Source organism: Silene latifolia, chromosome Y, assembly GCF_048544455.1.
Source record: "Silene latifolia isolate original U9 population chromosome Y, ASM4854445v1, whole genome shotgun sequence".
Lineage (NCBI taxonomy): Eukaryota > Viridiplantae > Streptophyta > Magnoliopsida > Caryophyllales > Caryophyllaceae > Silene > Silene latifolia.
The window spans coordinates 474,650,603-474,668,319 of record NC_133538.1 but is presented as its reverse complement, the minus strand read 5'-3'; the positions used below and the strand labels follow the sequence as shown (position 1 = coordinate 474,668,319).

The 17,717-nt window shown below is 40.2% G+C and overlaps 2 protein-coding genes across 2 annotated transcripts; one reads left to right on the top strand and one right to left on the bottom strand.

The window, feature by feature from the left end:
* The first annotated feature begins 11,980 nt into the window (after window positions 1–11,980).
* LOC141632985 (putative F-box protein At3g61730) lies at window positions 11,981–13,294 on the top strand. The gene is made up of 5 exons (XM_074445483.1): window positions 11,981–12,176; window positions 12,305–12,349; window positions 12,618–12,776; window positions 12,875–13,006; window positions 13,113–13,294. The coding sequence occupies exons 1-5, from the start codon at window positions 11,981–11,983 to the stop codon at window positions 13,292–13,294; spliced, it is 714 nt and encodes a 237-aa protein (XP_074301584.1).
* Window positions 13,295–15,439: 2,145 nt separating this feature from the next.
* LOC141632984 (proliferating cell nuclear antigen-like) lies at window positions 15,440–17,227 on the bottom strand. Its single transcript, XM_074445482.1, is given in 5 exon segments — window positions 15,440–15,900; window positions 15,903–16,035; window positions 16,167–16,276; window positions 16,379–16,531; window positions 17,095–17,227. Coding segments are annotated over 5 exon segments (933 nt in total). The 3' UTR covers window positions 15,440–15,496.
* Between the last annotated feature and the right edge of the window lie 490 nt (window positions 17,228–17,717).

Here is a 17,717-nt window from a genome sequence, read left to right as displayed (position 1 = left end):
TTTGAGCCGAATGTCCATCCGAAATTGAGGTGGAGTAGCCAAAATGTCCTAAATCCGACTCCACCTCCACAGCAGCAGTAGCAGCAGAATTATGTGCCCCCTCATAAGCAGCAGCATCCATATCAAAAGCCTCCGTATGTTCCACAGCAGCAGCAGCAGTCCCAAGGTTCCGAATTTGCCGAGTTGAAAAATTTGTTGCTGAAGGAGTCTCAAGCTAGAGAGGCCAGGATGTAAATGTTGGAGAGCCAAATCGCTCAATTGGCTAGCAAGAGTGCAACTCGAGCTCCGGGGCATCTACCGTCACAGACGGATCGAAAGGAGACCCTTAATGCTATTACTTTGAGGAGTGGGTCCACCCTTGAAGGGCCCGCTATGGTCGAGGATGTCACTGAAAAAGATGAGGCGGAACCAAGTAAGAAGAAGGCTGTAACAAATAATGGCAAGAAAAAGACGATCAGCAGGTATGTCAGTCGATCGACTGACATACCCAGTCGATCGACCAGTCCGCAAAGTGACACAGCTACTGTTCCTGTAGAAGTTAGTCGATCGACTGACATGCATGGTCGATCGACTGACTACGCTGCTGATGGTGAGTCTTTTCGTCCTCCAATGCCAAATAACTTAAGGGACCACTTGTTTCGGGGTACGACTACTTCGAAAATATTGAGGCAAGACCCAAATGCTGATGGGTCAGTCCCGGTTCCAAAGCATGACCCGATGACGACTAATGGTTCATTTTTGAGACGGTCTGAAGAAGGGTCAAGCTACAACAAGGAGAAGGTAGTGGATTTTCAGCCTAAATCCATTGATGCCGGCATGAGAGACCTAGAGGAGATGGCTAAGTTACTTCTTACAGCCCCCTATCCGGAGAGATTGGTGCCGACAAAGGAACAGGTATCGTTTAACAAATTTGAAAATGTTATTTGTAGCTTAAACGTACAAGTTCCTTTTCTTGAATTAGTTAATCAAGTGCCTGCTTACATGAAATTTATGAAGCAACTTTTGTCTAAAAAGAAGTCACTTGAAACTGTGCAATTTGTCGCACTAACTGAGGAGTCATGTTCCTATTTGACCCATACTGCACCTCATAAGCTAGAAGACCCAGGTAGCTTTTCAGTCCCATGTAGTATTGGCACCTTTTCTATTGAGAAGGCCTTGTGTGACCTAGGAGCCAGTATTAGTATAATGCCCTTGAGTCTTGCTAGGAAGCTGAAATTGACTAGGTTTGCAGTTACCAACATGACAAAGATGCATGGCCGATCGATCTCGGTCCAAATATAGAGTCTTAGAGGACATTCTCGTGCAAATAGGAAAGTTCTTTTTCCCTTTTGACTTCGTTGTACTAGATATGCCCGAGGATGCCCACATTCCTATCATTCTGGGTAGACCATTTATGCACACTACTGGTGCAGTTATAGATGTTGGCTCAGGGACTTTGACCTTCAAAGTAGGGAAACATTCCATTGTCTTTCCCCAGACAGTTAAGAATAAAGACCCCATGTGGCCAGTCACTTGTAATACGGTTTCTGAAAAGAAATCCTATTTTGTGCTTCCTGATATGCCTGCCCCTATGCCTATTCCTGTTGTTACACCTCCACCCCAGATTGGGAGCAAATTGGAGGAAGATTCTTCTGTTTTGGATATTGCAGGAGCTGGTTTGGGGAAGGAAGAGCCGCATGTTGCTCGAGCTATAAAGGAGCCAATCGTTCAAAGAGGCGGTTTAGGATGTCTTAGCTATGGCACAGATGAGGAGCCTGATGAGGAGCCAGTCAAAGTGATGGAGTCCGATTTAGATTCTGATGAGCCGGATGAAGTTATTGATTGGGGAGATGCTGAAGCTGTTGATCCGTTGAGTTCTGCGGATGTTGAAGTTGATAGGAGTGCCGCTGAGGAGATGAGCATTGTAGAGGCTACTTCATAGAGCCAGAAGCCGAGCAAGTGGGCCATTCCGTGGCCATTCTTGATCAACTATTAGTTGATTAAGACTTTTTCAAAAAAACTATTCATTTTATTGCTTTTGGACCTTTTATTGCTTTTGTGTGCGCGAGACTTCGCATTTTAATAATTTTGCTTAGGATTTTAAACACTTTAGACTGTTACTTTGGGTTTTGCGCAATTTTGGGCGCGTTATTGTGTATATTTGCAGGTTTATAGGCAATGTTGGCTCAATTCATTGAGCTAATTCGAAGAAAATCAGAACTTACAAAAGAGGTTTTCCGTCGATCGATCGCCTCCTATGGTCGATCGATCGAGCCGGATTCCGTGAGCTTCGTTCTGTTCACTCTGGTCGATCGACTGGGTGATGTGGTCGATCGACCATGTTCGCTGTTGTACCTGTGTTCGATCATTCCCCTGCTGTGTTTGGTCGATTTGCGGAATCTAGGGAGTCTTTTCTCCACTTTATTCTCCGGCTCATTTCTGTTTTCTTTCGTTTCTTTATTTTACACATAATTTTGCGTTTCGTAAATTGTTTTCTCGGTTTTACGCGCGGTATTTTCTCTCTGTCTTTTCGGTGTTTATTGGTAGCATCATTGCTACTGAAACCTCCTCGCTCACGCTGGTTTGGGGAGGTTTCCCTTTGCTGCGCTTAAAGTCTTGTGAGTTTCCGAGCTTCATTTCATGTCTTCTTTAGTTATTTATCGCAACATCCCTTTTCCTTTTGCTTCTTTATACATGATTTTGCACAATGGGGCATTGTGTGATTTGGTTTTGGGAAGGGTTTTGCATTGTATTCATATGTTTTTGCATTCACGTTTAATTATTCTGTTTACATTGTTATTTAATTCCTCTATATATACACAAAAATTTCTAAAAAATTGGAAAATTTCAAAAATTCCAAAAAATGCACGTTTATTTTAGCATATAGGTCGAGTCGGAACGGTAGTATTTCAATGATGACATTGCATTTTCAGCTGTTTTATGCCTAAGCCTTGCTAAGTGACATGTTATTAGTAGAATCATTTGCATAGTCTACGAGTTTTCGTTAAATTCTTGTTGGACTTGAGACTTGACTTAGATTTTTGGCAAACTACATCATTTTCTGAGTTTTAGAGCCTATAACTGGTGACATTCATGACCAGTTCATTTAGGAATGTGAGTAGTACTCCTTATGAGACATGTTACATAAATTTGCATAAATATGAACTTAATCTGCTTAATACCTGTATACATTAGGATTTGTGGTTAGTTGACACATGTGGAAGAGGTCACCCCTTTATTCATTTTGCCCATAAGCTCCACACTGCCAGAAATAGCCTTTTTGTTCCAATAACTACATCTTACACTTAGCCTGCCCTTGTCAAGCTAGTATTTTATGTTCTTGGAATTGTTACTTTGTTTTTGGTAGCTAATGCTAATTTTTAGATGTTGTTGGGAAAATGAAAAAGGAAGGAAAGAAAGAAGAAAAAAATAGAATTGAAAAGAAAAAAAAGAGAGAAGAAAAATGATTCGAAAAAAACAAAAAGAAGAAAAAATGCGTGCTGCACTGTAGAGGGCGGTCGATCGACTGGACTCATTGGTCGATCGACTGAAGCCTGAGAAGAGAAAGAAATCAAATCGCATAATTCAAAGTCTTTATTAAATGGCGATTTTTGCTCCCATGCTGTATTTGTATCTTATGGGGATTGATTAATTATGGAGGTTGTGAGTTTTGTGCTTGCTATTAGCACCGTATCGATTGAAAGTTTGAGCAAGAAGTTGGATGTTGTTATAATTTGGTTCCCTTAGTTACTAGCTTGGCTCTTAACTCTGTTTTTATCCAAATTTATTTTGGCCTCTTCTTACACATACCTCACATATTCATATTTACCTCGGCATGTATCATGGTCATTTGTTTGGTTGGCATGCATATGTATGGTTGTAGAGATTATTTTCATATTAGATTGCAGGCATGTTCTTATAGGTCGTAGTTAGGTGAGTGTCATTACAAAATGAATTCTTTCTATCTTTACATTATTCACCTGTTCTTATGTGTGATATGAGCGACCCGTGAGAGTCCGAATTGATAAGTCTCTACAGCTTCTGGTTCAGTGAGCTTTTTAGTGACTTCATAACTCGTTTGCATGATTCTTATTGCTAATTGATTGTTAGTTGTTGCATTAAATTGGTTTAGGCTATTCGGTTTGCATTTCGCTCTGACATTGAACTCGTTCCATTAGGTTTTAGGATCGAGTCTTGTTCTTGCTTGGGGACAAGCAAGGGTTTGGTTTGGGGAAGTTTGATGCGTGTCATTTATATGATGTTTTACACCCCATTTTACACGCATTTCAGAGCTCATTTATGTAGTTTATGCTACTATTCTCCCTATTTCCGTCTACTTTCGTGTTGGCTACCCTCCACAAAGCCACGAACCGAGATGGCGCGATCTGCATTTCAAAAGAAAAATGTTTAGTAATTGAGCAAACTCGAGCAAATGTGTTCTTACACGAAAACTATATAGACTATAAGACTTACCCTCCGGATCAGATGCTGCCAATCGTCCAGACCAGCATCTCTCACTGCCACGTCAAAGTCACGTAGCTCGGAGATCGTCGTCATCCCCATCGTGTCGGTGTACTCAAGGGTCTCGGGGTACTCTGGGGGCTCGATGCCCGCCGCCTCAACCTCCTGCAAAGTCAGATGATTTCCGTTAACCAAAGGCCTTTCATCATATGCTCAAACGATCAAAAAATGAAAGAGGGCAAAACACTTACCACAACCGGCCAGTACGCCAACCTCCCGTAGAGGAACGCCGAGTAGTCCTCACCAAGAAGGAGGAGGGCGTCACCACCGACGTCAGCCAGGTCAGTCTCCCTCTCAGCCTCAGAAGGCTCCCTAAACATCGTCTGAGGAGGATCGATGGGAACCGTCAAGACATCCCGAGAGCACTGTCGAGCCAAGCACTCGCCCAAGTACCACACAGGACCCATCGACGTCCTCAGCAGCAGCCGGCTCGAGCTCCTAGGTCGAAGGACCTCAGCCACGAAAGGAGGAGCGCCAGCGTACTCCTCTCAAGGCCTAGGCCCCCACTAGAAAAGCAAACGAAGGGTCATTCTTATGATCAATTCTATAAGAAAGAGAAAACACGGACAAATGTAAGGTAAAATACTCACGCCGTCCAGCTGAAGAGCGTTCACCTCCCGCCGACAGACGTCATGGAAGGAACGCCAACTCCTCGTGTGGCACATCACCCAATCCCTCACGACGGGATAGGCCTTCTCCACCGGCTCCGTCCTCTTGGGCGCGAGGCTCGGAAAGTAGGAGTACACCCACGCCTGTAAATCAAGATAATCAGCAACGATCTTTCGTGATTTGATAAGAAAAGGAAAAGATCTTTCATGAGAAGAAGTGAAGGTTCATACCTCCAACAACAGTCCAGGGCCGACTGATGCGTGTCATTTATATGATATTTTACACCCCATTTTACACGCATTTCAGAGCTCATTTATGTAGTTTATGCTACTATTCTCCCTATTTCCGTCTACTTTCGTGTTTTTGTACATTATTGTAGAAATGCGAAGAATCCAGCGAAAATCAAGCTAAATCCGTCCCCGAGTATCCAACATTGCATTTGACATGGAGTAGAGACTTGAGAAATGAACTTGGTGCGCATATCGAGGCCTGAAAGACAACTTTATGAAGAATTTAGAAGCCAAGTACCAGCTACTCCGGTCGATCGACTGACCTCCATAGTCGATCGACCAGAGCACGACTTACAGAAGCTACTGTTCAGTGCAGGCCAGTCCATCGACTGCCTTGCATGGTCGATCGACCATCATATGAGCTGACGCGCAAATTAAAGAAATAGAACGAGAATTTCAAAGCCCATTGTATATTAGGTTTAGGAATAAGTGTTACGTTATATTCCTATATAACGTAAACTGTTATCATCAAGTTTTTATCAGATTTTTATCATAGAAAACTTTAGGGAAATAATTAGGGTTTGCATTCAAGTTTACATTCATTCAAATACAATTTACTTTTCGTTCGTGCTTTTCGATTATCCTTACTTCCGTTCGGTATTTTTCTGTTCTTTAGTTCAGTTTCGTTACTTTGTTCGTTCATAGATTAGAAATTGTTAGAATAGTTTCCCTAAAGCCAATTATTGTTTTATGTTAATCTTTTATTTAGCTATTTTAATCATGAATTCGTCTGTTTTATTAGTCAATTTTATCGTTGTTATTATTTCCAGTATGAGTAGCTAAACCCCATGTGCTAGGATGTAGGAAATCTGTAGCGTAGGCGGCATTAGAATAGTATGACCTGAAATCGCGCCATGGTCGATCGACTGGGTTCCCTTGTCGATCGACTGACCACGTTAGATTAGCTTCGTTTTAATTAATTTAATTGCTATATTTGACGAATCGAGTGCACGCGACTAGTTGAATGTTTAGAAATTGACCGACCCAATAAAGATCGATAGATAGGGGCGGGAGATAGCCTACCTAATTAAGACGACTAGATTAATGAGATCGAAAGATAAGTTAATTTAGGCTTTTAAATCACTTTTCAGGACGAAATTTAGCATTAGTGATATTAGGGACCTGTAGCGAGATCGAAAGATGCTACCTGTTAAGAAAGGACCGAGAGGACTTCTTATTTTCCCGTCTCACGTGTTTGTTTTAGACCTACCTAGTATTATGCCGCCGAAACTACAGTGAACCGATCGTCTTAGCACCCTTTTAATATTTGATTTCATCTTTTAGCTTAGTTTACTTTCCTTTTATTGCCTTTAGTTATAGAACAACTCAAATCAAATCCCCCTCACATTTGTTACTTTAGACTTAAATAAAACAACTATTAATTGCACCGCCTCTCTGTAGTTCGACCCTGACTGCCACTAGCTATAGTAGTAGTTTGGACTATAAATATTATTTTTGGTGCATACTACGACAGGCATCACCGACAGCAGTAGGAGAAGTTCCATTCTCCATCAACTCCGGACGAACCTTGGCCCTCATGAAGCGGATGAGGACCGCAAAATCAGCAGTGACCCAGTCCCAACGGCCTAGGGAACTCAGGTCAGAAAGAAAGGGAAGAAGCTTCGTCGAAAGCCTTTCTCCCTTGTCTCCGAGGTAAATCGAAGACTAGAACCACCAGAGCCACAAGCGGACTCTCTGCTCTGTAGTGCAGGGAGGAGGAGCCGTCTCCCTCCCCTCGATCACCACCAACGCCGGGGTCTTCCCCGCGAAGTAGTTCCGCACGTAAGAACTAGGCACCAAGCCAGGTACCGCAGCCGCCTTCGGCGCCAAATTCTAGCCAATCAGCCTCCTGGCCTCCGCCGAGTCAACACTCATGGCCGTCTCTGGCCACTCCACCACCTCAGTCCCACACGGCAGACCAGAAATCATGCCTTAGTCCTCCAAAGTGACCCCGACCTCACCAAAAGGCATGTCAAACGTGAAGGTCGTGTCCCAAAACCGGTCCAAGAACGCTCGGACGAGACTGAGGTTAGCCCGAAGCTTCCTCCTCGCAATGTCCCTCCAAGCCTGCACCAAGGCACGGAACGCTCCCCGTTCGATCATGGCCCGCTCCTCAGCCGACAGCCTCTCGTAGCACCCCATCGCTGTCGTATAGCCCGAGAACGACCTGATGTTCCCGACCTCCTATGTTGATTTGAAACAAAAGCTATCTTTAGCTCAAATGAAGAAGAAAAGGAATGACAAACAGAAATGAAAGAAGATGAATGAAGAGTGATGAATCCTATTTACGAAGCTCTTCAACGTCTTGTAGGACATGTGACCCTCCGCAGCCCAGAGCAGATGCCTACTGTCCCAGGTCTCAGCCCACGCAGGTGCTCCCCTCAGCTGGCGACTACCTCGTCCAACGTTGGCCCGTCTCGAGGCCTCCTCCTCAGCAGCCTCCTCCTCTAGGACCTCGTCCTCATCAGCCATCACCGCAGCGGTGAAAGCCTCCTCCAACGCCTCCTCTAGCACCTGAGAAGGGTCAACAGCAGTGTCTATGTCCATGGGAGCCCTTCCAGACGTAGAAGCCTCATCACCTGCAGAATTAAGTAAATTTAGGCCGCGTCAAGTGACGACAAGCCTTGATTAGGGGATTTTCGAGTTTTCGGAGCTCCGAAATCGCTCTTTTCTCGCCATCTTTGGCAAAAAAAATTCACCAACCCGTCCGCTCATGTGGTAATTTGGGTGATGACTCCCCACGATGGCCCCATACCTAGTGAACATCATCACCTGTCATAATCTACTCACCATCCCCGAATGGATCACCACAGATTTTACAAAACAATGACGGGGTCAGTTACTGTATAATCAAAATAAGACAAGTACAAAAGGCAAACTGCTAATCATCATCCACCTCCAACTCCCGATCTCACATCGTAACTAACTACACACTAAAGTGTGTAGCCCTGCCGGATTACCCATCGCAACAAATAATCCTCACTGTCAGTGGGGGACCGCAGACAATCCCCATCTAAGCCCCCGCTCATCAATGAGCGATAACCATGTTCATTAATGTGCACATCCCCTTCTATGGCGGGTTCCACATAGGGCGAAACTAGGGCGTGAAGTCACTCCCGCAAGTGACTCTACTCAGCCGAGGATGCACCTCGCGAACATCATCATCAACCATCGCAACACCAACACAAACTCCAATACACCAACAACGATCAGCAGGTAATCAATAGTACAACAATTACCACAAAATCTTATAACAATTAAACAGTAACCGAGTAGGGAAACCCTACCTTTTCGCAATTCAAGCACACAGGAGCAATCAATTATGATCCTTCACATACCCATCACCTACATAACATAATTATGTATAATTACCACCTACTAAATCAATTAATCAAGCACATAACCTAGACTCATCATAACTTAATAGGAATATCAACTTAAAGAACAAACACCACTTTTCTTGATTTTCCAGCACATGACAGACTCGTATAAAATGCATAACTAATTCCAGAAAAATCGAATCGATGCAAGGCCAATTGGATTGGAACCCCATGAGTCTTAGCTACAAATCTTATCAACGTATTTTTCTCAAAATCCAAACTTATTTTGGGTTTTCAGACTAATTTCCAAACGCTGACATAATTCATCGCATAAAACAGTATTGATTCATAAAACAAGTTTAAACCATTATTTTTCAGTAATTCTAAATCCTATTGTCATCTAGACTCTACATAGATGATCTATGAAAAAGCCCCAAAACTGAATGGACATATAAATTAGGGTTTCAAATCATTTTTCACAATCAAATCAGATTCGCGGACCTTTCAGCGACATGTTCATAAATAAATCATCTAGGACAAACCATAAAGAATATGACTACGAAATTTGATATGCATAAACTAGACTTCAATTAAATGGGAGTCTCTTTTCAAACTTTTCAAATACGAAGATTTTAAAAAAGTATAAACAATTAAATGAAATTAACTTACAAACAGGGAAATTGAATTAGGTTGAAATCGGTGAAAAATCTTCAATCAAATGAAAAGCTCGACAATTCTTCTTCCTCTCCCTCTCTATAGGTTTATATATGGTTTTTGAGATGTTAAAATGAACTAGAAATAACCTAAGCCTCATAAACAAAACCCTTGGTCAAAACATAAAAGAAACCGTCAAACTTGCTGAAACGGTTTACTCGGTCAAGTGCACTCGGCCGAGTATCACACACTCGACCGAGTACCAACCAAGTACTCAACCGAGTACTCCAACTAAAATAAAGAGTATTACACTATAGAAATTCAATCGATTTAGAGAGATTAGTCTCGACAGGTGTCGCTAAGGCATTAACTGAAGAAGAAAGTTGTCACACATGATTCACTCAAAGTACCGATTTCATCCACTAATACTATACTGTGTGAAACAAATATATGTGAGGTAAATGTTCTAATGAATATGCTTGGTAAAATATGAATAACGGCTTTCAATGAAACAACTGAACAAGTGATATCAACTCATCATTAAATGATAAAGTATTGGCTTAGTCCTGCTACGGTTAGAGGATTTACTGCACATAAATCTTTCTTTCTTTGTGTATTACATAAATTGCATTATCTTTATAGTGGTACCAAAATATCATTAATTTTTATGATTTTAACGAGTCGATCCACATCAAATTATCAAAGTGACCCTTGCGTTTAACCAAAAAAAAATTAAGTGCTAAACCTCCACCTTGTACGATTTATATATGAGCCGTAGTTTATAAATTTAACATATTATATTTATCTCATCACAAATCAGTATTAAATATGAGATTATGCAAGTTTTAACATATTATCAAGAAATCATAACAATGGTATTGAGACGTACCTGATCTAAGTATAATATAATAAAATTAATAAGTTCTTATATGAACCTCCCGATTATCAGATCTGAATAATAATAGGTTAGAGTCTCGTGCTGATAACGTGTTGTGAAATAAAGACAAGAGAATTGTAGAGAGGATATAGAGAGAGACAAAATTGTATTCTTATTCCATTATGAAGGGTATATATATATAGGATCCTGTGCGAACCTAAAGTTCGGTGCGAACTTACGAACTAACTTAACACCCAAACACACGCGCATACAACCATTCCCGCACTCCCCTTTCACATTATCCCTATACAAAGTATTATTCCCCATATTAATACTTTGTATCATCCTCACCCACCAACCACCACCACCCTTCGTCAGCGGCCTCACCGTTGATTGTTCTGCCGGCGTTTCGTCAGAACTACTCTTGTCTACCCAATCTGCCTTTATTTCTCCATTTGTCCTCTTATTCACCGACGATCAAATCGTAGGTTTTCCGGCGAAGCCAACTTTGGCATGTGATCGATTCTTAATAATCTGACAACATCTTTGGTGCAGTTGATTTTTAGGTATTTTACCTTGAATTTTGCGGATCTATCATTTAAATCTGAAATGAGAACAACAAATTAAAAACAATAGCCTTAATATTTTTGGTTGGGAACTTTGCGGGAGCCACTACCATGTGCATTTGCTCCATGATCATAAGGAATTGTGGGGAAACACGAGCGACTGGTACAACGAGACTATTGGGAATGAGGGTTGAAGTAGATACAGAAGGAACTCCAGAATGCAAAGCTTTTTGCAAATTTAAAAAGTTATATTTCCGTCAATATTCCGGTACTTAGCATATCCACTTTCATACGAGCTTTTTGCAAATTCTTTCTCTGTTTGAAAGGTCGGAATTTGCTTCTGGAGCTTGTCAATCTCCGTAAGGGCTTCGGATTTGGACAAACCAGATTTGGGCACTTTGTTAGCATGAGCCGTTGACTTAGGCGCTGACATTGTATAACGTGCCTCAATGGTATGGTATTCTTTGTGCATTGTACTTGCTTTCCGTTATATGTAAGCATTCATTTTTTCGAGCTGTGCTGACATTGTTATCAATCATTTTTATTGCGAATATTCAGTTAATAGCAGAACCCAAAAATGTGCCGACAAAAGCACATCCGAAATTAACCCGAAACGAAATGTATAACGTGCCTCAGATGGACCGATCTAGACCCGACTCAATTGACCCTTTTACCTTGCTAGATACACTCATTTACCTTGTTAGATACACATATTTAACAAGTTAGATACACTCTTCTTGCCTTGTAGATACACTCCTTTAACAAGCTATATACACTCCTTTATCTGCTAGATACACAATTTTGCTAAGCTAGATATACTCATTTACCCTGTTAGATACACTCCTTTAACAAGCTAGATACACTTTTTAACCTTTGCTATATACAATCATTTGACAAGCAAGATACACTCTTTTACCTTGCTAGATACACAACTTTGCCAAGCTAGATACACTCTTTTACCTTACTAGATACACTTCTTTACCTTGTTAGATACGCATCTTAGGCAAGCTAGATACACTCCTTTGCTAAATACACTCATGTACCTTGCTAGATACACATCTCTGGCAAGCTAGATATATTTGACTCACCTACAAAATCATTGTTTTGATTTGTCTGATTTATCTGAGTGTTGTTTTGATTTGTCGATCGGTGGTTTTTCAAGATATGAGGATGATGTGGATAGAGATAGCAAAGTACTTAGACGGAAAGTCACTGGTGAAGCTCGCAAGTACCTGCAAATGGTTCTTCAAAGTCTTCACAGAAGAATGCATCTGGAAATACGCTTGCCTACGTGATCTTGGCATGCCTGATCCAGGGGATGTGTCTTTCAAGTGGAAAAACATCTATGCATCAGCTTTTGGTAAATGATCAGAATTCTATTGGATTTCGCTCATGTTGTTATACAGTTTTTTATTATGCCGTGAATATAATTGTGTTACTGACTGCATCTGCGGTGTTTGATAAGTTCGATTTATAATTCTATTGCAGATGGTACTCACTCATACCTCTTTCGCCAGCACGAGAAACACATTGGTATGTATGACATTCGTCCTTCATCAACATCCTGTCAGTCCATCAAATTCATTATGTGCTAACTGCTATTCCACTCTAAAAATTATGTTATGGCTTACTGTATGATTTAATGAATGTCTCTAAAATTAATTCGGTTGCAAGTTCAGTAGTGAATGAAAATTTGATTGCCAAGTCTTGGTAGAAGGGTAAAAAATCGTAACTAGTTCTCTTATCAGAAAGTTAATTACAATACTAATACACGATATGTCTCTTTGCTTGAAAACCATAGAATGGATGCGTATTGGTGCCTTTTTCCTGGAGTCACCTGCAGCACTCTTAACCGGAAAGCTGATGTTTCCAAGAAGAATTGAGGATATTATCGAAAAGATGCTGGAATCCAGTGGCTTATGTGAGATCACCAACATCAAAACTGGAATCTGGATTGCTGGTAGTTCATCTTCAATACCATATTAGATACGGCTATTTTGGGAGACTTATCCTGGTATATAAGCTTCAGTAAAATAATTATAAGCATGAATTTTGCAGATCTGCAGCTCCTTCATTGCCCTGTGTTAATGATTTACTACTTCGATACTGATGATCATGATCACAGGTTTCATTATGTCATGAATGTGCTCTGCAACCAGTCTGTGATAGAAATCTTTTTCTGTAGAATACGTATGTGTCGATATTAATACATGATTGTGTCGTAAAGTTATGGTTGAGCGAGAATGATTCGAGTTCAGAACTAGGACTTTGTTGTTGAGAAATTACACTTATGCAGGGACGATGCTAGTGTTAGATACAAGGCACTTCGAGCTCTTTCTAAGTCAGGGTTACCAAAATGGAAGTTGGAACTTCGGACAAGTCGGTTCACACGAGATCGAAGGAGTTGTTGATGTAGCTTCCGGGGCAATCATTGATTCGGAGCACCTAAAGGACGCTGCAACTGCGAGTAAAAACTAGAGATTTTCCGCAACAGCTGCTGAGTATTCCTTCTTATTCATAAATTTGTTAGTAGACCAAACAATACTAATGGTGATGTGCAGAAATGCAATAGAACTGTTAGGAGATGGCTGAGTAGAGATTTTAAAATTTTCCGGTCTACAAATGTGTGCGCCACAGTGAACTGCTAAACCTACGATTTCCCAAACTTGAGATAGTCAAGGTTACCAGAAAACGTAGTAGGTTTCGGGAATTTTGATTAGGAGGGGAGAAATATTGTCTGATACCCTTAATTCTGATTAGGAGGGTAGAAATAAAACTGCAAGCATAGAAATATTGTCTGATGCTTGGTATATTGCAGAGATATTCAAGACTGAAACATGGTTCAGGAAAGATAAAGACTTGAAACCAAAGGCCAATACCGCCCTTCATCCTCAATTTTTAACTTTTCTTTTTTAAACTTCAGCGTTTAATTTCGCTCGTATTTGTACTCTAGGCAAAGGATACATTTATTTAAGTTGTTACATACACTCCTTTAAATTACTAGATACATATCTACTAGATATATTTATTTAAGTGAAAATACCCTCAGTTGTACAGGTTGATGTTTCAATTTATGTTTGTTATCAGGGGATTACATGTTTGATTATCAGATAATAAATTGACCTTACATTGTTGTCTCCCATCTGTCGAAAATTCTGCAACACATTCAAGTTGTGGGTTTATTCTACCCTCTCAACTTTGGGTCAAGTAGTTTCATTAATTCTGCAACACATTCAAGTTGTGGGTTTATTCTGTTGCTTGGTCATAGAAGTAAAAATGTACATGCTTCAATGCTAATTGGTTTAGTATTTATTTGAGCTATTGTATCAAGTATCAACCACGGGAGTGATGTTCTCCCGTTAGGTGTTTGCACTTCTCTTGCTGTTTCGGATAGATTTATCAATCTTCTATGATGTTTGATTTCAACTGCTATTGTTTATAGTGTCTTTACCTACTCGTCTCTATAACACCATAATATTTCTCAACTATCAGGTTCTGGGGAATGCAAAGGGTGCAGTTGCAGTTGTAGTCTCATTTTTATCTTCGTAAACCCGGTCTCGATTCATCGGCATGCTTGGGTATTCACTCACGCTTTGGGAGTCATCCTCTATAGTGAAGCAAAGAAAAGAAGCAAGTGATACTAGCAGCCCGCTTAAAGTACTCGTGAACCGCTTTTTCTTTTACTTTTGCCACCTGTGACTCTGCGAGGAAGAACGCCGACTTGAATAGAGTAAATGGTTGATAATGCACTTTGAAATCAGTGCCTTATTTTTCTCTCCCATTTCTCTCTCTGATTCCCTCCTTGTAACCCTGAGGACGGTTTTTTTTTTATCTACCGGCAGCTTAACCAATGAGTTAAAAAATGTTAGAAATTTAAGAGAAAAACAATAACCGACTGCTGCTGTTTTTATATAATTTTTTAGATGAGGTAAATTTGGGGGAAGTATTTGAATTCTTTTAATAAAAAAGGTTGTAGATTTGAATCTCCTATTACAATTTTTCTTTTCAACAGTTGAAAGATAGACTAATCATTGACCATATTGATAAAATTTATGGAAGATTTTGCCTTTTGTTTACACACTATCATTGAATTTGTGTGAATGTTGATAGTGCATTCACAATGTGTTTGCATCCCCTCGGATTTTTTTCAACTTCCATTTGTTCTAATAGAACAATATTCCGATATTAAATTATTACTCCTCAACTGCTGGAGCACCTTAGAACAAAATCGAGGGTTGAGAGAAAATGGTGATGATCACAATTTTGTCACAATGTATGCTGCAGATCTGAATTATGGCTACTGATGCATCACAATTTGATATCTTTATGTTCTTATTTAGTTGGAACCTTTTCTTTGTTTTCTCGGTGTTGCCTGTTGACTATACTAATTACTAAGCTTGTGCAAAATAGAGTTTCTACCAACGGACTTGATAACAAATTCCTGAACAAGACTAAAAATAACAATCACAACTTTGAGCAAGCCAAAAGTGGAGGGTACACTCGTTCAAAAAAGACCTAAACCGTTACTAACTAACTAATACTCCGTACCAATCTACATAAAAATGATTCCAGGACCCGAAACAGTTTCCATGCCAGTCAAAATGGCTTTAATAATGTACCCCAAACAAGATAAGAATGGTGGCTATGTCTCAATCAAGATTTACTAGTAATTTCAAGGTGCTACTGAATTTCCATGACTTCAATTTCAGCCTTTGGTTCTGTTGCATCCACTTCCGGCTTTATTTCCTCTCCGAACTCAGTTTCCATCATACATTCATCTTCCACTGCTATTACTTCTGCTTTCACGAACTTTTTCTCTACTTTAAGCTTCATCTCAGCTTCAGTCTCGGTTTCCATCTTGACCTGAGAATCTTTGACAACTTCATCTTCAACCCCATTTTCCTCCTTTGTGCCTGTAATAGCCAAAGGCATTGCTTCTTCCTGTGGTTCAGCCCGGGTTTCAGTTCTAGTTTCACGTCTAGTGGTGGTTTCAGGCTGAGTGTTGGTCTCCAAGTCCTCTTCCTCTATCTTGGGAGCAAGGTAGTACCTGATGTGGCCCATTTCAGCAATCTTTTAATCCACACAACGGGCATATCCGAGGATAAGCTTATGGTCACTTGGCTAGAGAGAGACGTCGCTTTAGCGAATGTAGTCATGTACTTCAAGGCAAAGGTCAATACCACTGGTTCCTTCATCTCAACAATAACAACATCCTCTGGCTGCAAAATTATCAACTAAATTGTCAAAACTCCTAACATCATGAGAAAACTGTAAAGCCCCTCCCATTAACATCAATGACTGAGACTGAACGATGATTAAGTACCCCAGTAGAAATTCAATCATATAGTACCTTTTCGATGGAGGTGTTCTGTCTGAAGGTAGTGTTTCCAGATCCAATGTCACCTCTGGTAGAGAAAGTCACACCTTCCTTTGATACGGTAATGGTAACTGTCACAAAACATTAGCTCAGATTATTCTGTCACTATTTGGTTTCGATATAAGAGTGTTAACTGCAGGTAGTATGAGTATATACACAGTTCTATAGAGAGTGAAACAACTCACCAGTATCCCTAATTGTGACAAAGTGTGAACATATAGTAGCGAAATCAGATGATGGCATTTTAACAATGGCATCATATTCAGCCTCTGGAATACCCAAATGATCACTGTCAATGTCCATTAGCTTCATCTCGATATCTGATATCTTATTTTGAGCTACACATCAACCGATACATACATACATACATCAGTCACACCTCGATATCCACAGTTCGCCCAAATATAACATGCATTCTCATTACAAGAACCACAAAGCCAGTCATATAATCATATGGACATAACAAATACAATTAGTTCCTATATTCAGTCAATCCAAATTATAACCCATCAAAAATTCTTGAAAGACGCTGAAGAGAAAACCCAGGGATGAAGGATGGATATATAAATCAGTTTTTAAAATCTTCGATTACAGATACAACAAATACATATGTTATTACCAGATACACATGGTATTACCCTGATAATTTCAATACGAGGCTGGCTTGTCATGAGAGTCTTAAGACGTGCCAACTTGGGGTACTCTCGGAGATTTGAAACTCACATTTTGTGGCTTACATGACATTTAGATAGTCTACCAGCGGCACTGTAGTCTTCCATTGAACTACTCATACATAGTCCCATAGCAAAGAAAATCCCTTGTTCTCACAATCTCCGACTTCTCACAATCTCCGACATTTGTTGTTTGCTAGTCGTATGGCAGCAACATGATGAAGGAAAACTTGAAGGATAAATGGCCAAAGCATCAGTTAAAGCCAAAAAGAAACACATCGACACATTCATTTCGTAGCTTCCACCTGCATTAAAAACCATAAGACTTCCCTTCTTCTCACGATGATCGACATTGAGCAACATGATCTAGACAAAAATTAATGCAGGTGGAAGCAACATGATCTAGACAAAAATTAAAGGATAAACCGCCAAAGGGCTAGTTAAAGGCTAGTAGAAAAGTATAAACTCATTCATATCATAGCTTTCACCTGCATAAAAAAACCACCAACAATATATTTACGAGAAAATTACTAAAAGGTAAAACCCACGAAGCGTGAAACAATTTTCAGTGGTACGTGAACTTAGATACGAAAAGGTAACTATAACAAATATATTAAGAGGCTATAAGTAAACAAAGTAATGTAAGCAAGATATAAGGCAACCAGATGACAACCAACTCAATGAAAGGGTAAGGGTATTGTAAGGCTTCACCAGAAGGCCCTTATATAAATTGGTCTCTCAAAAAAGGGGTGGGTCGGGATAAGGCTTCACTAGATACATATCTTTGGGTAGCTAGATAGAGTTCTTTAAATTACTAGATACATATCCTTAACTAGCTAGATACACTCCTTTA

Bases quoted from the DNA above. Each gene is read 5' to 3' on its own strand.
- LOC141632985 (XM_074445483.1), top strand. From the start codon at position 11,981: ATGAGGATGATGTGGATAGAGATAGCAAAGTACTTAGACGGAAAGTCA. The intron at 12,350-12,617 runs GTATGTATGACA...TGAAAACCATAG, and splicing joins CCAGCACGAGAAACACATTG to AATGGATGCGTATTGGTGCC. The intron at 13,007-13,112 runs GTATGTGTCGAT...ACACTTATGCAG, and splicing joins AATCTTTTTCTGTAGAATAC to GGACGATGCTAGTGTTAGAT.